Below are 20,731 nucleotides of genomic sequence, written 5' to 3' on the forward strand. Positions count from 1 at the left end.
TTCATCTTCACACAGGACTACAGGCTGTTATTTGTGAGGCAGGAATGATATTTGGACTTTATGAAGTTCATACTCCAGAAAACCTGTTTGCATAAGTATGATGAGCCAAAGACTGACACGACTCCAAATGCATGCTTATTTATGTTGATATACAATGGCGGAAAAAATCATCAGACCATCAAAAGTCATCAAAAACTATGGTTATGCAATCAAGTACTAACTCCTGTGTGAATCATGTGACTGAAACAGACAGAAAAGAAAACATGGAATGCCTACACTGCAAAAATCTAAATCTTACCAAGTGTATTTTTTCTCATTTCTTGTCAAAATATCTCATCACACTTAAAATAAGACATAATCACCTAAAGAGTAACTTTTCAGTGAGATATAAGAACTGATTTTTAGACAATAGATCTTGAAAATCTTATTTCAAGAAATCTTACCAAGAATTGGCTGATTTTTTTGCTTGAATTAAGCAAAAAAAAAAAATGTCTTGAATTAAGCAAAAAAAAATCTGCCAATGGAACAAGTGAAATTACCTTGGTAAGATTTGTTGAAATAAGATTTTGAAGATCTACTTTCTAAAAATAAGTTCTTATATCTCACTGAAAAGTTACTCTTTAGGTGATTATGTCTTATTTTAAGTGTGATGAAATATTTTGAGTAGGAATGAGAAAAATACACTTGGTAAGATTTTGATTTTTTCCAGTGCAGTTTTTGAGGGCTGGACCAACACACCTGCAGCTGTGCCCAGTATATATCTATATGTGTATAAAAACAGTAAAATATAAAGTATAATATAGTTCCATAAGAATACAATTATTTAATGAATATTCACAAAAACATTATGTGCAACAAAATGTGCAAAACCAGCTCCACATTAACTTTATGTGAAAAGCAATACATGCTTTCAGCTTTGTTTCCATATCTCAGTTCTTTTTTGTTTTTGTTTTTGTTTTTACATCTGCTGTAAAAATGATCTCAGTAAGATTTCTTGAAATAAGATTTTCAAGATCTGTTGTCTAAAAATAAGCTCTTACATCTCACTGAAAAGTTACTCTTTCAGTGATTATGTCTTATTTTAAGTGTGATGAGATATTTTGACTAGAAATGAGAAAAAATACACTTGGTAAGATTTAGATTTTTGCAGTGTAAAAGCACTGTTTTTGTCAGTACAATGCCATAGTTATTGATGTAAGAACTGAAGTGATTTTGGTTATCAAGAAAACATGGAAAATGTCTAGATATCAGCTCTAAAATTAAACTCTTATGAGCTATTTTTGTTGGTTTTATTATATTTGTCCAAACAAATGTATCTTCAGTTAAACCAGACATTAAAATGAACAAGAAATTTAAGAAAACAAAAGGTGGTCTAATTATTTTTTTCCGCGACTGTACATGTTGGTAATGACATCCCATGTTTCAAAAATGAGTTTGTCTGGTTTGTGGAGGTTTGCAGTTCTAAAATCACTCTCACTCTTCTCCAGTTTGGTACTTTCCAGAAAATGCTCAATGCTTGTTCTGAAAATGTCTTTCAACATCATTGGCGGTGAAGACAAATTAATCCATCCAAGCAGAATTAAACTCTCTACATTCCTCAAAGACTTCAATTCTTGTGGATTTATTCATGGTTAGCTTTCAGAGGCTGAAGGTCGGATGCTCAAGAAGCTGCCTGTAGATAAAGGTGAAAGCTATAGACGTAGATATGATGAATATTTTAGCTGACAAATGATTCAAACTTGTTTTAATTCAATAGTAAAGTACCAGCTCAAACTCCGAGAAAATGAATAGAAATAAAATAAATTCTAATTAAATAAACTGAATTTTTATTTATTTTGTCAAAGCCAGAGGGAGCCAAAACAAGGAGGCTGAAGAGTAGCTTCTGGCACCAAAATCGTAGGTTACTGACCCCTGGATTAAGCAGATACTGACTAATACTTACAAAAATCCATGTCAGCTTCCACAAAACAACAGCAAATAGATCCGATTGTCTCGAATAAACATGGTTTATTATTCTGTTTGGATGATTTTAGTGTAAAACCTTTTTCTGTTAAGACTCACAACTGATAAATGTAAAAAAAAAAAAATTGAGAAAAATGGAATGTGTATGTTAATCCTCAATCACAAATGCCTTTACGACTGGCTATGAACACCGTGCGAACAATTTATGGACCATTTCGTACGACCTTCTCAAGGCGGACTTATAAGAATGGAGTGTTCGCGGACCGTTCTTAAGCAAGGTTCTAATAGTTTTGGATTTTCATTCTAGTTTAGTTTTATTTAGTTTTGACTTTTTTTCCCCTCTAATTCAGTTAGTTTTAATTAGTTTTTAGAGCAGGTTTGCTAGTTTTTATTAGTTTTCATTTTCTTCTAAATGCTTAGTTTTAGTTCAGTTTTAGCATTAATTTTAGTTTCGTCATATCTTTTCTCTTCTTCTCCATTGTATTCAGATAAATCCCAGACAGGACTCTGCTGCTTTCTCCCAACTTTAGTCTCCATGTTTCCAGGTAGAGTGAGTACCAGAAGATGACTGGAAACCACAAGTGACGGACCGTTACATATCATATTGTGCCGCTAGCTAAAATTGCTAGAGCGACATAAATCGCTTTCGTATCAATACGACGTTGACAAAGACGAAAACTAAGGGAATTTTATCCAGAATTTTTATCCATTTTAGTTAGTTTTGTAAGCCCACAATACAGTTTCAGTTAGTTATCGTTTTTTCTTTTAATTACAGTTTTTATTTATTTCAGTTAAAAATGTTTTTACAATTCTAGTTTTTGTTGTTTTGTTAGTTTTTGTTAACAATAATAACCTTGTTCTTAAGTTCATAGCTGTTGTGCCAAATTTTACTCCCTCCCAGCTGCTGCGTCATGCTGTTTTCGGCTGTTTTCGTAAGACGGCCGTAAGAAACTACTGCTCTCTCCATGAATGTCTACAAACTCCAGAACTCATACGAACTGGGAGATTCGTACGAAGCCATCATTCGTAAGAAGGCTTTAATCTGAGGCTTTAATCAAAGACACCCCTGAACCTGTATAATTCTATACTCATTTGTCCTGAACCTGTCTGTATTTTGTTTGTCTGGAGTTTGAACCTAGATGCTTTAATTGTTGTGGTCTGTCTTTTGTTTTTTTTCTTTAGTTTTTTCTGTTTTTTTTTGTTTACGTTGTCTATCATAAAATGTGCAGATTAAAAATAAAGTATATTAACCCTTTCATGCATGGCTTATGAGAACCTTCATCAAGATTTTTTTGTCTAGTGTTTTTAGTCCTCCTTACGCATGAAAAAAACAATGTGATCGAGTTTTCTTTTTTCATGTAGTTACAAAAATGTCCAGTGAGCTATGCCATGCATTTAATTTTTGAAGCAAAGAAAGATATATTTAAAACCCAAAAGGGTCAAAGCACAGTAATGTCCCGTGAGAGAGCGAACTTTAATTGATTGCCATTCCAACATTTATGTCACTATAAAGTAGCTCCTTGTTTTGGATAATCCCTTATGGTCCCACTAAAGCAAAAAATGAAATTAAAAGTAAAAATGTGGGTCATTTAGCAACACTAATCTGTCAAATTGTCTCTAAAATGTCCTGTCAGAGAGATTTCAAATACTGTGTTTTGACCCAATAGCAGAAAGTGATATGAAAAGAATGAAATTAAAACAGTGTTAACTGCTGCTAATGTGATGCTTTCTCACATTTTAACATATTCTAATACTAGTTATTACTCACTTCATGGAGGTAATATGCAAAAAAAACAACTAACAATTAACAATTGATTTACACTCAAACATGTTACTGCAGATCAGGTTTATCAAAAACAGTAAAGTTACAGTAACAGTATGAATTGCAGTGTATGGGATGATGCATAAGCAGCTGATATGGAACTAAAACAACAAAACCCATGAATATACAAGAGAACAGCTGCAGAATAACTGTCCACTGGAGTGATCGCGATGCATGAAAGGGTTAAAAAAAAAAAAAAAAAAAAAAAAAAACTCTTTGTGTCCATGCAGTCGTGTCCTTGTGTTCTTTTTTAATACTATTGCAATCCACACACACCGGCTACAAGCTTCTGACTTCTGTAGTGCAGTAGAACTGTTTCTCCCGTATGTCATTTTTATTTCCTTTTTGGTCAATCAGCCCGCAAACTCAACCCAGCAATTCTCAGTGCCACCTGTTCCTCCTCCTGAAAAACTGCTTCCCTTTTGAAATCTCTGAATCCATTTGCTGTAAACAGTTAGCAGCAGTTTGTTCCATTTGCTCCCCCTCAGCCTCAGAACAAAAGCTAAAGTGCTATCAATTTATCAAGAACCAGGCAAATCACACACACACACACACACACACACACACACACACACACACACACACACACACACACACACACACACACACACACACACTGGGATTTGAAGCCTTCGAGCGAGTCATTAATCAGAGACTTTGCTTACCCTGATTCTTTTGTGTTTGTGTGTACACCGTGTGTACACAGTGTGTGGTATTGCACAGTGTAGGTGTGTTTTTTGGGGTAGGATATAAAGGCAATCTGTGGAAAATAATTTTGTACCTGTCCATCCAGCCAATGCAGTCTTGTAGTCTCGGTCCAATACACCTAGACAGGCAAAACAGACATAAAAAAAACACAATTAAAGTACTTGTAGTTGGATGTATTTACAGTATATGGCAGTGTTGTTCAACCTTGCGGTCGGGGTCACCTGAAATTTGCAGCAATTGATATAAAAACAAACAAACAAACAAACAATAACCCTTCAACATCCTTTCGTGTGTTATTTAATGCCATTTGATGGTGTGTCAATGCGCTAGCCACTAATCGCGCTAGCTGTTAATCGCCAATTAAATGTGGCATGTTATCTGTACACAATTCATGATGCCATATTGCATATTCACATAATGATTAGGGGGTCCAAGCGCTTAACTCTTAACTGTATGAACCCTTAGTTCAGTGTTTTTCAACCTTGGGGTTGGGACCCCACATGGGGTCGCCTGGAATTCAAATGGGGTCACCTGAAATTTCTAGTAATTGATAAAAAAAAAAAAAAAACTACTAATAAAAAATGTATGATGAGTTGAGACAGGCAATCACAATAAATAAAAGACATGACAAACTGTGAAGCTGAAACTGAAGCACTGTGGTTCTGTTTATCTTTCAAATGTTCATTGTGGTCAGTTTCAGATGCTGCAGCTCTTTCATAATTCATAGTTTGAGTTCTTGTTTGTTCAGTGTTAATTGTCAGCCTTGTAAATCCAAGCTGGACTAACTGTACATATCCTGACCAAGGAAAATCAAATTCTCACTTTGTGCAGTAATCTACACTTGGCTTTTCTGCCTCCGTCCATAATAATATACATTATATAGACTAAATATCGTCTAAAATTAACATTTATTTGCAACATAGTATAGCAAACTGTTACATGATCAAAAACAAATTCATTTTAGCAAAAAAAAAAAAAAAAGTCTCAGTTTTGAATGTCTGGGGTCGCCAGAAATTTCTGATGTTAAAATGGGGTCACAAGGCAAAAAAAGGCTGGGAACCACTGGGATATGGTATCTATGATGAACAGAGCAAAACTATAACTAATTGTAATGAAAGAACAGGGAAAGCCTCATAGTAAATGAAAGAAAGACATTAAATCAGTGGTTCCCAACTTTTTTGGTTCATGACCCCATTTTAACATCATAAATTTCTGGCGACCCCAGACATTCAAAACAGAGACATTTTTTTTGCTAAAATTAATTTATTTTTGATCATGTAATAGTTTACAATACTATGCTGCAAATAACCGTTAATTTTAGACGACATTTAGTCTATATAATGTATATTATTATGGACAGAGGCAGAAAAGCCAGGTGTAGATTACTGCACAAAGTAAGAATTTTATTTTCGTTGGTCAGGATATGTACAGTCAGTCCAGCTTGGATTTACAAGGCTGACAATTAATACTGAACAAACAAGAACTCAAATTATGAATTATGAAAGAGCTGCAGCATCTGAAACCGACCACAATGAACATTTGACAGATAAACAGAACCACAGTGCTTCAGTTTCAGCTTCACAGTTTGTCATGTCTTTTATGGATTGGGATTGTCTCTGTCAACTCACCATATATATATATGTATATATATATATATATATATATATATATATATATATATATATATATATATATATATTTTTTTTTTTAGTAAGTTCTTCTTTTTTTTTTTTTTTTTTTTTTAAATCAATTACTGGAAATTTCCAGCGACCCCACGTGGGGTCCCGACTCCAAGGTTGAAAAACACTGCATTAAAACTACTTAATGCTGTTAATCAAACATTAGCTGAACATGTACAAGTAGCATTTTCTACTATAACCAGTAGCTTCTGGCTGACTTTTGCTGCTTTGCTGATATTGTAATGCAAACCAAATAAACAGGAAAACAGAGTTTTTGCAAAGCTCTAGGAGGTCACTACCACTGACTGAAATTATATTTTTCATGCAGGACCGTGGGTGCAAAGCACAAGTCTTTGGCAGCCTTCACACATCAGCAATATAATTATATGTAATGAAATTCACATCTAATTATCTTTTATGCCCACAGAATTTACCCACTTCAGAGGCAAATCATTTGAAGTTGCAGTTTATGAAGATGTAGTTTTTAAAGTATAGTTTCTGTTTTTTGTTACTTATCTACTTGATCGAACATGATAGGTTCATATGTGTTCATGACTAAGGTATTAACTAGGTGCAAGTATAAACATTTGCATAGACTATATGTAGAGGAGTTATATATTCCACATAGAACAACATTGGCGGGAACAGTGAGGTGGTTTTAGGATGTAAACACTTTGGAGCTCTGTGCCAAACACGCATCAACACAGCAGAACATACAGGCTAAGACGACTTTCTGTGTTCGATGCGAGGGTTGTTTATCTCTTTTAAGTGAGACAACATCCACAAACCTGCATGTTTATCTGATGTCTGTGGGAAAACCTGTAACATGAAGTGAGTTCTGAACTAAAGCCTTGTTAGTGCTTCTTTTTACTGGGTCTCCTGTGTTTATATTTTTACAGTAAATCACTCATAAAACATTGTGCACAAGCAGCATCGTATTCCACGGCTTCCAAAATGACTGGATTTTATCGTTGAGAGTAAAGGATGCAGGTTTCACTCTTCTCACTGTCTTTTCCAGTTCACTCATCAGCTTGTATTTCAGAGGCGGACCTGCTTATGAAGCTGTACCTGTGACAGAGTGTCAGTCTGGTGGTTTTTTTTCCCATTTACGACTATACATTGTTATGCTCGAGTGAGCTGGAGGCTGTCACTCAGGAGACGAGAAACAACACACAAGGAAGTGACATCAACTCCCTGTGGAGTTAAATACAAAATGATGTCTTACCAACCCTTGTTGAATATTACATTGAGTGATCAGTGGCTAGTGAGCCATGGAGAGGAGCTGGATACCTCACTGACTCCTCTTAGTTTCATTCTATCTCTCCTCTTTTCATTCTCTGCTTTACCAGTCGTGTTCTTTCTCTGATCTTGTAAGATGTCGTATATTTGCAGGAGGTGGATAGTGAGGGGGAGTATTAATGGAAATGCGCTACATCGATGCATTTACGGAATCTTTTCTTTGGAAACCAACGGATTAAAAAGAACAAGTGGTGCCAGGCACAACAAACCCCGCCCCTCACTTGTACAGTCATGGAAAAAATTATTCGACCACCCTTGTTTTCTTCAATTTCTTGTTCATTTTAATGCCTGGTACAACTAAAGGTACATTTATTTGGACAAATATAATGATAACAACAAAAATAGCGCATAAGAGTTTAATTTCAGAGCTGACATCTAGACATTTTCCATGTTTTCTTGATAACCAAAATCCTTTCAGTTCTTACATCAATATCTATGGCATTGTACTGACAAAAACAGTGCTTTTCCATTCCATGTTTTCTTTTCTGTCTGTTTTAGTCACATGATACACACAGGAGTTAGTACTTGATTGCATAACCATTGTTTTTAATGACTTTTGATGGTCTAATAATTTTTTCCGTGACTGTATTGTAGCTTATTTTGGCATCGATCTAGCTGATGTCATCATGTCTATGCATGTGCTGGTGTCAGCATAGACATAGACAGCATAGACTAATTTCAGCCATTATTACCCCACCCCCCAAAGGGGAGGCAGGGGGTATTGTATTTGGTTCGGTTTGATTATTTGTTTCTTAACGCTCCAGCAAAACTATCGGTTGAATTCATACCAAATTGTGTTTATAGATTGCCAGTGACCCAGAATAGATCTCATTGCATTTTGGGAACAGTAGGTCAAAGTTCACATTTTTTATGAATTTTTACAATCTTTTTTTCCCCCATTGACTTACAATGGGCGGAATTTCAAATATCTGTAGCAGCAAAACTATGGGTTGAATTCATACCAAATTGGGTTTATACATTGCCAGTGACCCAGGATAGATGTGATTACATTTTGGGAATAGTAGGTCAAAGTTAAATTTTTTTTAATGAATTTTTTAAAATCTTTTTTCCCCTCCATTTAATTATAATGGATGAAATTTCAAATGTCTGTAGCAGCAAAATTATTGGTTGAATTCATACCAAATTTGGATTATAGATTGCCAGTGACCCAGAATAGATGTCATTACATTTTATGAAAAATAGGTCAAAGTTAAAATTTTATATCAATTTTTAAAATGTTTATTCTTTTCCTTTTTACTTATAATGCGCAAAATTTCACATTTCTATAAAAACATCAATTTTGTCTCAATTTACTTCAAACTTAACACATATATAAAGGCAATTGATATACAAGCATAGACATGATGACATCAGCTGGATCGATGCTAAAATAAGTTACAATATTATGCGAGGGGCGGGGTTTATTGTGCCTGGCACCACTTGTTATTAAGTAAATAAAAAAAAAAAAAAATCATACAAAATCTTAACTTTGGCCTACTTTTCTCAAAATGTAATGACATCTACTCTGGGTCACTGCCAATTTATAAACCCAATTTCGCATGAATTGAACCAATAGTTTTGCTGCTGAAGTGTTAACAAACAAAAAAAAAAAAACAAACCAAAAACAATACCCCTTGCCTTCCCTTTGGGGGGCGGGGTAATAACATTACCAGAAAAAACAGAAAGTGTGAGAAAGAAAAGAAAAAAAAAAAAAAAAACAACACATTTGATTGCCTCTCAGAAACAGGTGGTGCTGGATGCCTAAACAGTTTTTGGCAACTTCCTGTGGCTGGCAGACTCTTCAGTAACATGTTAATGCATGCTAACACTATTTGATAAGCCATACAAATTGACTCCACGTTAGAAAGTAAAGCTAATGGGACAGTTAATTAGAGGGATTTATTTTCTCCTTTAACTGTCAGCTAACCTAAAACCATCTTTGTGGAACAGTGGAGAATGTTGTAAAATTAGATGCAGGGGTCATTATTGTCAAGATGGTTTCCATTGCTCATAGGTCTGTTTTGCAGGTCAAGGTGTTTGAAGTCTTCAACAGAGCTCTGCAGAACCAGTCACTGAAGTGTCCTCTGACTGTACACTGTTGGAATAAACCTGACTATTTCAGTTGACATTTACCTCTGAACTATGAAGACATTTTGTATGTGTCCTTTTCATGTGTTGGGATTTAGTCTTTTTAAATCTACAACTTAAATCCACCAAAAATACTTCTCTCCTGACATTATTTTGCACAGGCTCTGCACAATACAAACTTGCAAAACAACCCAAATCATTTTTTTTCCCCTGTTTCAGACTAATATTGGATGGGGCCAGGACTCAGTGCTAAGTGTGGTGGTTTAGTTATGGTGTTGTTATGCTAGGCTATATCAGGTGAACAAAAATACCTGAGTTTATGCAAGCATGTGCTCAAATTACTGATGACATACAAATGACAAATGGTTGAAATGTTTCTTATTTTGTTTTTTGCACTGATGCGTCACCTCAACTCACTTCTATTCCCAATGGCCTTTTCCGGTGTTTCCACTGATAGTGAGAGTAAGGATCACCAGAGACCATTCTGGGTAAAATCATCCAAATAATAGATCAGTTGATCCAGAATTGTCAACATGTACGTGTGTCATCAAGTTTCCATGTGGGACACAAAGTCAAGCTAGTGGGGAAACTCTGAAAACAATGGAACAAATTCTCAGTAAATCAACCAGGGACTAAACAACTATATCCTCACCAGAAAAAAGTCTTCATATAATATTTTATTTTGGAAGAGTTTTAAGTTTCATGCCTCCTCCATTATTGCCTCCCTTGTAGTTGCAGTCGTGCTGAAGATGACACCACAATATGTTTATGTAGCATCGATATGATGGCCAGATGTGCTGAGGGAGAGCTACACCTGCAGTGGAAATGCACCAAGCTGGTGGCAAAACCAAGCTGAGCTGATACCATTGATTAAAAAGCAAGATTTCACAAAATGTACAGGGTGGGGAAGCAAAATTTACAATGAACATTTAGTTGTTTTTTCTCAGCAGGCACTACATAAGTTGTTTTGAAACCAAACATATACTGATGTCATAATCATACCTAACACTATTATCCATACCTTTTCAGAAACTTTTGCCCATATGAGTAATCAGGAAAGCAAACGTCTAAGAGTGTGTGATTTGCTGAATGCACTCGTCACACCAAAGGAGATTTCAAAAATAGTTGGAGTGTCCATAAAGACTGTTTATAATGGAAAGAAGAGAATGACTATGAGCAAAACTATTACCAGAAAGTCTGGAAGATACTATTAAAGAAGAATGGGAGAAGTTGTCACCTGAATATTTGAGGAACACTTGCGCAAGTTTCAGGAAGCGTGTGAAGGCAGTTATTGAGAAAGAAAGAGGACACATAGAATAAAAACATTTTCTATTATGTCAATTTTCTTGTGGCAAATAAATTCTCATGACTTTCAATAAACTAATTGGTCATACACTGTCTTTCAATCCCTGCCTCAAAATATTGTAAATTTTGCTTCCCCACCCTGTATATATTTAAGTATGGGTGCTTCTATGAAACTGGTCCCTAAAAACAGGACATGGGGGCTAAAAATTCCAACCAGATATAGACTAATGTTATCAAGCAAGTTTGGAAACACTTTGGGTCTGTTTTAAAAATTAATATTTACTGAGATAAAAGAGAAACCATTTTTATTTATTTTTTATATTATTTTTATACAAAAATCTGCATGTAACACCATAAAAAGGACATGAAAATTACTACTATTTATTTGGAATACTTTTTTATTCTCTCACAGTTGCATTTTGGGAATCAAACTAATTATGGTAGACAGAGTTTCACAAAAATGACCATTGTTGCAAAATCACTCACAATTAATTTGTGTTTAAATGGGCAGGTTCAGCATTTAGTGCAAGTGGACACTGTGGGTTACACACGAAACCTGGAATGAGACTGAGATTCATGGAAAACCTGCATGTCTGGATTAGAAAAACCGCTAGGATCGTCAAATTTAACACAGTATCTTAATTTATAGTGGGATATAAGACCATTTACAGCCATGTTTTCAGATCTAATGCCCTGACACCTAGGTAGCTTTTCCTGTCCCAGTTTAGTCCTATTTTTGGCCCCAATATTTGATCAAAAATTCATAAATTTTGGGATGGCTCAGAGCAAGAGTATAATTTTTTTGCATTTATCTGAGGTCATCATTAGGTACATCCTTGGGGGAAATATGTTTAAATTTCTCTTGTATTATTGGGTCTAAAAAGCCAAAAATGAACCCAGTTTCATAGAAGCACACATATGCATGAGTGTTTTCTCAGTTTTGATCTAGTGTCTGTTGAGTACTAACACTGACCCCGGCACCTTTATCCAGTCACTGCTCTGGCTGTAACGTACACTTACCCCTGGGTGCAGTTGGAATGGCAGGGGTGGCATTCATTGTTGGCTTCGGCGTACTTAAAGATGAAACTGTTGGCACCTTGCAACCCATCAGGACACTTTTCCACACAATTAGGACCATCTTTGAAATGTAGGCATTTTACACAATGCTCCGGGCCCTATGGGAAGAGAGAAAATACACTGCTTTCACAGAAAATATTCATGTGGATTCGATAAAACATCAAGCATACTAGAGGTTAGAAGTTTGGGAAGTCAAGTTGTAACCAAAAGACGAGTATGTTGTCATTGGCCAGGCCACTTAATGATTTGCAGCTGATGGCTCTCATGACATTTCCACGACTGGTGGGCAACAAGTTGAGTCAATATCAAAAAGCTTAGCTATCTCTGGACAGCTTACTCTCTATTTGAACCCATAAAGACCCAAACATCCACTGGTGACCAAAACCATCTAGTCTAAAATGTTTAATAACTGCTGATCCATTAATGCTGTAAATAATTGGTGTAATCTTTTCATGGTCATCAGATATGACCCATTTAGATGTTCAGAGGCTCTGTAGTTACCATGGAAACACCGTCATCTTCTACAACATTGATTCACCAGTAAAACCCATGGAGTTGGATCAATGACAGTGGATGGAGACATTTGGTTTATGTTCAGTTAATGATATATTTGCTGAAAAAGTCCCTTCTTCTTCATCAGTTTTCTCTATTTCTGGTATAATAACCCTCAACTTTAATCTGAACTTTAATGAACATTTACATAATCGGCAAATTAAATAGAGGAAAATACCTGATTTTTGCTTAAAAATGAAAAACATACAGTAAATGGTGATAAATCAATTGAGAAAAGTTAAATATCCTCCTGAGACCCATGAAATTGAATTTTCTTTTAGCTTTTTATTTTATTTATTTATTTATTTATTTTTACATCAAACAATTGTCTTGATTGGAAATTTCATAATGCAACAGTTTTTTTTCCCCAGATACATTTTTAAATTATTTTTATTTATTAATTTATTTTCTAATGGAATGTATTTTGCAATGGACAGCATTTGTTTAAGTAAAACTGTCAAACTTTTGTCCCCTACAGAGGACAAAAATGCATTGCTGGGTCTCACTACCTCTCAACCACCTACTGTGTAATCAATATTTATATTTACGCCATCTGTGCAATATCATTCTGTCCACAATACTTAGTTTTTAATACTTTGTACAGTATATATAACTTATTTAAACTATTTTATCTCAGGATACATTTATTTATTATTAGGGATGTCCAATAATATCTGACGACCGATATTATCGGCCCGATATTGGCATAAAATTGTAATATCGGTGAATATCGTTATCGGTTTTTTTGCCTATCATTAAAACCGATAAAATAATGCCTTGATTTCGCCAGCATTTACCGACGCGTAAATGAAGCATTGTTTGTAGCTGAAAGAAACGTGCAGTTTTCAAAATTGTACAGTAGAGTTGCCACACTGTAACAGACTCATGGAGGGAGGGAGAGAAAATAAATAAATATGGCATTTTTTCCACAACTTCAGCTGAAGTATGTATTCTTTGCACAGACAGTGTTTACATTTTGAAAGCCTTGTTGCATTTGCATCCAATGGGGCATCACAATAAAATTAGGCATGATGTGTTAATTCCATGACAGGAGATATGTGATGTTACCTAAAATTAGTTTAATATCCCACATATATCGGCAGCGGTATCGGTAGATGTCGGAATCGGATATTAAGCGTTGGACAATATCGGCATATCGGTTTTTGGCAAAAAAGCCAATATTGGGCATCCCTATTTATTATTGAAATCTATCGTTTTTTATTCTATGCATATGTTTGCACTGAAAGGAGCTGCTTTTTAAATCTCGTTGTACATGTGTATAGTGACAATAAAGGCATTCTATCTATCAGGAGGATATAAAGAAAAATTGCCACAAAAGTAGCATTGGGTCTTTCTGGGTTAAATGTTTGATTTGGCATCTAGAGAAGCTCGACTGCACCTACTCCTGACATCATGAAGGGCATGTAAAGCAAGTCTGCAGCATCACCCATTTAAGCGATGAAATATCTCCTGTCTAAGTTGAAAACATAGACTGACTGATGGATATACTGTATAGTTACATGATGGACTAGTCTATTGCCATTTCCTTGGGAGCTTTATAGATTAAATTGTTGTACTTGCATCTGTGTGGCAATGAAAGCTTGAGAGCTAAAGAGAGATAACGGGGAGCCAAAGACAGAAGGTGAAAGCAGCGAACGACGAGATGAGAAAAAAAAAAAAAAAAAAAAAAGAACACTTGTGTAATAAGGGAAAGAAAGAGTTAGAGAGAGAGAGAGAGAGGTTGGACAGAGACAACGCAGGAGAACAGAGAGAGAGAGAGAGATAGAGAGAGAATAAGAGAAAGAAAGGAGAGGGAGGGAGGAAGCAGACGACGCACATAAAGCAGTGCGAGTGGAGCAGGCAGATAATAACCATTGCTCACAGCGCACACAATGACCATAACAATTCGCCTAGAACAGGATTTATGGAGCTAATATAGGCGGGGGAAGAGGTAGGAGACGAGAGGAAGAGAGGCTGAGGAACAGATCTCTCAGACTTCGTATCATCAACAGGCCAGAAGAGCATCTCATTGACAAACACACACACACACACACACACACACACACACACACACACATACACTGGTGAATAGAAATCTTATCATCTACGACCTGAACTTCAATCAACATCTTCTTTATCATTATTTAAAAAGCATCTGAAAACGACTCTAATTCATAAAAAAATATAAGGCTGTATATCATTTGATTTGTATTTGATGATTTCTAATTTGATTTGTATTTTTATTGTTTTTACTTTAGATTAATATTTCAGTTATATCCTATTTTTAATTCTTTTAATTTTTTTAAATTTTTTTTTTATTTCTGGGGAGGTATTCACATAAGCCTTTTTTTGGCTTCTATCCTCTTCTGCACAATGATGTTACTTATTTGAATGTTGTTGTTGTTGTTGTTTTTATTTTTCTCTTGCTGTTTTATGATGTGCAAATAAATAAAATAGAAAAATAAAAATATGATCACAAAAAAACTTAATCCGCTGTCCAGTTGTAGATGCATAGTAATTAGAACTGCTAAGACAAACACAATGTAAAACCATGTTTGCTCCAAAGGAAAAGATGGAAAAATCCTTTTCTTACAGTTAAAATTACTGAAGTTCACAGACACTATGGACTATCAAACAGCTCAAATAATGTACAAAGCTAAAAAAATAATCTTTTACCAACAAATATACAGAAATTATTCAGTATTCATGGGGGGGGGGTTATAATTTAAGGGGGAAAATTAACTTCAAAATTCACTTAATACACATGACTAGGAAGGGTTTTTGTGTTTCAGTCAGTGGGGTGAGACTGTGGAACAGATTTAATATAGAGTTAAAGCAATGTCCAAGCATGAAACTATTTAAAAGGAGGAACAAAGACAATTTTTCAGAGGTGCAGGGATGAGGGAGGTGTTGGGTATTACTGGGGGTTATAAAGATGTACAAATATGTGGTATGTGTATGTGTATGTATGTATATGGATGTATAGGTGTGTATGTGTGTATATATATGTAGGTATATGTGTATGTATGTGTATGTGTGTGTGTATAGATCTGTGTATGAATATGTATTTACATATTTGTGTTATTGTATCATGTGTTTATGTATCAGTCATATTATAGTATATAGTATAGATATGCTTAGACTACGAAGGTTATTATTGTTATTAATTATATAAGGAGAAGGGGTGGGAGTTTATAAGTTATACGTCTTTTCACTCCTTTTCGAATATATATTATATGTCTTATGTTTAAGTGTTTTGTTTATTTATTATCTCTGCCAAGGAAAGGAGGAGGTTAGGTTTTCATTAGGGTTTGTCTGTCTGTCTGTTTGTTTGTTTGTTTGTGGTGATGGGGGGGGGGGGGGGGGGCTGTGCTTTCCTAGTTGTATCATGTGTTTATGTGAATCCTATTGTATTTGTTCATAATAATATAAAGCCAGAAACCAAATTATTTAATAATAAGTATCAGTCATATTATAGCATATAGTATAGATATGCTCAGACTAGGAAGGTTATTATTGTTATTAATTATATAAGGAGAGGAGGTTAAGCTTCTTCTCACTCCTTTTCAAATATGTATTATATGTCTTATGTTTAAGTGTTTTGTTTATTTATTATCTCCGCCAAGGGACGGAGGAGGTTATGTTTTCATTGGAGTTTGTCTGTTTGTTTGTTTGTTTGTTTGTTTGTGGTGATGGGGGGGGGGGGGGGGGGGCGGACTTCTCTGCCTTGGTGGGGGTCTGTGCTTTCCAAGTGCTTTTCTAGTTGTATCATGTGCTTATGTAAATCCTATTATATTTGTTCATAATAATATAAAGCCAGAAACCAAATTATTTAATAATAAGTATCAGTCATATTATAGTATATAGTATAGATATGCTTAGACTAGGAAGGTTATTATTATTATTAATTATATAAGGAGAAGGGGTGGGAGTTTCTAAGTTATACTTCTTTTCACTCCTTTTCGAATATGTATTATATGTCTTATGTTTAAGTGTTTTGTTTATTTATTATCTCCGCCAAGGAATGGCGAAGGTTATGTTTTCATCAGGGTTTGTCTGTTTGTCTGTCTGCTTGCAAGATAACTCAAAAAGTTCTGGATGGATTTTCCTGATATTTTCAGGAAATGTTGATACTGGCACAAGGAACAAACGATTACATTTTGGTGGTGATGGGGGGGGCGGGGTGATCTGCCTTGGCGGAGGTCTGCACTGGCCGAGCGCTTTTCTAGTTGTATCATGTGTTTATGTTAATCCTATTATATTTGTTCATAATAATATAAAGCCAGAAACCAAATTATTTAATAATAAGTATCAGTCATATTATAGTATATAGTATAGATATGCTTAGACTAGGAAGGTTATTATTATTATTAATTATATAAGGAGAAGGGGTGGGAGTTTATAAGTTATACTTCTTTTCACTCCTTTTCGAATATATATTATATGTCTTATGTTTAAGTGTTTTGTTTATTTATTATCTTTGCCAAGGAAAGGAGGAGGTTAGGTTTTCATTGGAGTTTGTCTGTTTGTTTGTTTGTGGTGATGGGGGGGGACTGCGATTTCCTAGTTGTATCATGTGTTTATGTGAATCCTATTATATTTGTTCATAATAATATAAAGCCAGAAACCAAATTATTTAATAATAAGTATCAGTCATATTATAGTATATGGTATAGATATGCTTAGACTAGGAAGGTTATTATTATTATTAATTATATAAGGATGGGAGGATGGGTGGGAGTTTCTAAGTTATACTTCTTTTCACTCCTTTTCGAATATGTATTATATGGCTTATGTTTCAGTGTTTTGTTTAATTATTTTCTTCTGTTTTGACATTCATATTCGAAATAAACACATCAATCAATTAGGGGTGTAAGAAAATATCGGTTCTACAACGCATCGCGATATTTCATTTTACGATACTGTATCGATATTAAAAAGTACTGTATCAATATTTTTAGGTATTTATTCAAATGCAGATATTGTGGAGGTTCATTTTGTTTTTTTTTGTTTTTCTTTATTGTTTATATTTTATTTATTATTATTTAACACTGTTTTGTTAAATAATGGTGATTTGAAGCATCCTAAAAACACTTTTTACTGTCTGAGAGGCAGATGGTACTGTAGTTCCTTTATTGGGATTGAACTAAAATAACGTTCTGATGTTAGTTCTGAACTAATAGAATATGAACATTTGAACAGGATCTTAAACTGTAAACTTAAACTCTTATCTTAAACTGTAAACTTAAAGGATCTTAAACTGTCTGTAAAATATAAATTTAAGTTTTTACAGTGGAAAATTTTGTGATATCTCATTCGATCTGGTTGTCATCAAATAAAAAAAAAATTGTTAAAATGTCATGCTCAGCATTTTTTGTGCATGTTTCTGGTGTAATTCAATTCTTCCAGGATTTTTTTTTTCAAAAAGAAACAAACAAAAAAACCTAAAAAAAATCACCCTGTTAACAGTATCGTGATATATCATTGTTATATATGGTCATGATCATGATCATGATCCTAGTATTGTAGTTTGTATCGTATCGCCAGATTTTTGCCGATATACAGCCCTACAATCAATCAACCAACCAACCAACCAACCAACCAACCAATGAATGAATGAATGAATGAATGAATGAATGAATCAATCAATCAACCAACCAACCAACCAATCAATCAATCAACCAACCAACCAACCAACGAATCAATCAATCAATCAATCAATCAATCAATCAATCAATCAACCAATCAACCAACCAACCAACCAATCAATCAACCAACCAACCAACCAACCAACCAACCAACCAACCAATCAATCAATCAACCAATCAGTCAGTATGCTTTGGTAAATACAGGGTCAGATGAGTCGTTGTCCCTACATAATCCTCAGTACTGTGTGTGCATGGGCTTACATATGGAAGCGTACATGACCGACTGTACACTAATGCCTCTGCGTGTGTTCTTTGTAGCCTTTGTGTGTAAAAGAACATGCATTCACCCTGGTGTAATTATGCAAATTGAAAATCTCTCCGCTGTCGCTGGCTGTGGCGTTGAGCCTGGCACTTTGCTTTTATGAGTGTCCTCCCACCCGTGGCTATTTGTGTGCGAGTGTATGCGCGTGTGGCCAATAATCCTATCACATCAGCAAACTAAATTATGTGTCAGCGCAAACAAGCAGCGTTTGGTCCGGCAGGGTTTTGGGACAACCCAAAAATGATGGGGAAGCACCGTGTCACGACCAAAGTACCCTGCTGTAAATTTAAATTGGTTTTTCTTGTGTGTTATGCCGTCGGATATGTGTGTGTATGTGTGTTTGTAGATATCATTTCTTTGTGTTTTCCCCTATGCCACCGCACTAGTTTCACTGTAGGAGTGACCATTAGTCTTTATGGTGATAAAAACTCAGAGCTGAGACATTTAACAAGCAGCAATTTACAAAAAAAAAGTTTCCCAGGCTTATTTATGTCAGGATAAATCTCCATGAAATTATACATGTTTAACAGAAAATGCATTTTAGAGCTGGTCACATTTCCTTTTCGGGAGATTCAGAGTTTAAAATCAGTCAGTTGAATGTTCTGAGACAATGACTGCCATTGTCTTTGGAGAAATATCAGAATATGTTACAAAACATCTGCCAATGATCTGATGTTGAAGCATTCAGTATATTCCAAAGAAACTGTCTGCACTGTTGTGAAATGGGATTTTAATTTAAAGTGGTTCTGAAGAGGAATTTCTGTTTATACTTGGAACAGACAATAAATCTATCTATCTATCTATCTATCTATCTATCTATCTATCTATCTATCTATCTATCTATCTATCTATCTATCTATCTATCTATCTATCTATCTATCTATCTATCTATCTATCATCTATCTATCTATCTATCATTCTATCGTTCTATCGTTCTATCTATCTATCGTTCTATCTATCTATCTATCTATCTATCTATCTATCTATCTATCTATCTATCTATCTATCTATCTATCGTTCTATCGTTCTGTCGTTCTGTCGTTCTATCTTTCTATCTTTCTATCTATCTATCTATCTATCTATCTATCTATCTATCTATCTATCTATCTATCTATCTATCTATCTATCTATCTATCGTTCTATCGTTCTATCTATCGTTCTATCTATCTATCGTTCTATCTATCTATCGTTCTATCTATCTATCTATCTATCTATCTATCTATCTATCTATCTATCTATCTATCTATCTATCTATCTATCTATCGTTCTATCTATCGTTCTATCGTTCTATCTATCGTTCTATCGTTCTATCGTTCTATCTATCTATCTATCTATCTATCTATCTATCTATCTATCTATCTATCTATCTATCTATCTATCTATCTATCTATCTATCGTTCGTTCGTTCGTTCGTTCGTTCGTTCGTTCGTTCGTTCGTTCGTTCGTTTGTTCTATCTATCACAACACTCTCTCTCTCTCTCTCTCTCTCTAAACCACCAATGGATCCACAGACTGAACACACGCTCACTGAATAAAGTATAAATCTCATTGTTTACACACATCTGTAATATGGTATTATAATTTATTCTTCTTCAAACTAAAACTCACAGGTTATTTTGACAAATTCCGTCAAAATAACACAAAATAACAAAATAACACATAATCTTCATGTGCTCCGTCAGCTGATAGTTTACATTATAGCTCTGTTTAGCTTAGCTCTGTTTTTAGACAGAAAACAGCCGCAGTAAAAGCACAAATCACCTCCATTTTCTGTAGGGTTTGTGGTGCACTAAAGATCTGTTAGGAACAAGGTTATAATAGTTTCGATTATTCATTATAGTTTAGTTTCATTTAGTTTTGACTTTTTTTTTCTGATTCAGTTAGTTAGTTAGTTAGTTAGTTAATTAGTTTTTTGAGCAGCTTTGCTAGTTTTTCTTAGTTTTTGTTTTTTCCTGAAAGCTTAGTTTTCGTTTTTTCATATCTTTTATCTTCCTCGCCATCATAATGAAATAAATCCCCTACAGGACTCTGTTGCTTTCCCCCAGCTTTAGTTTCCATGTTGCCAAGGAGACTGGGGATAAGAAACAAACTCTTAACGACAAGTGACGGACTGTGAAGTGCCGTAAAGTGCCAGCAGCTAAAATTGCTAGAGCGAAATAAATTGATTTCATATCAATCCAACATTGACAGAGAAAAAAACTAAGGGAATTTTACCCATAATTTTTATACATTTTAGTTAGGTTTGTAAGCACACAATACAGTTTCAGTT

The 20,731-nt window shown here is 34.8% G+C and overlaps 1 protein-coding gene across 1 annotated transcript in view; it reads right to left on the reverse strand.

The window, feature by feature from the left end:
* erbb4b (erb-b2 receptor tyrosine kinase 4b) overlaps positions 1-20,731 on the reverse strand; it is an 885,828-nt gene that overhangs the window by 140,979 nt on the left and 724,118 nt on the right. Inside the window, exons 15-16 of the mRNA XM_030124408.1 lie at positions 11,884-12,038; positions 4,566-4,610 (exon numbers count right to left, since the gene is read on the reverse strand). Of these exons, the coding sequence (XP_029980268.1) occupies positions 4,566-4,610; positions 11,884-12,038 (200 nt within the window). The remainder of the gene's footprint in view (positions 1-4,565; positions 4,611-11,883; positions 12,039-20,731) is intronic.

This window comes from Sphaeramia orbicularis, chromosome 21 (genome assembly GCF_902148855.1).
Source record: "Sphaeramia orbicularis chromosome 21, fSphaOr1.1, whole genome shotgun sequence".
Lineage (NCBI taxonomy): Eukaryota > Metazoa > Chordata > Actinopteri > Kurtiformes > Apogonidae > Sphaeramia > Sphaeramia orbicularis.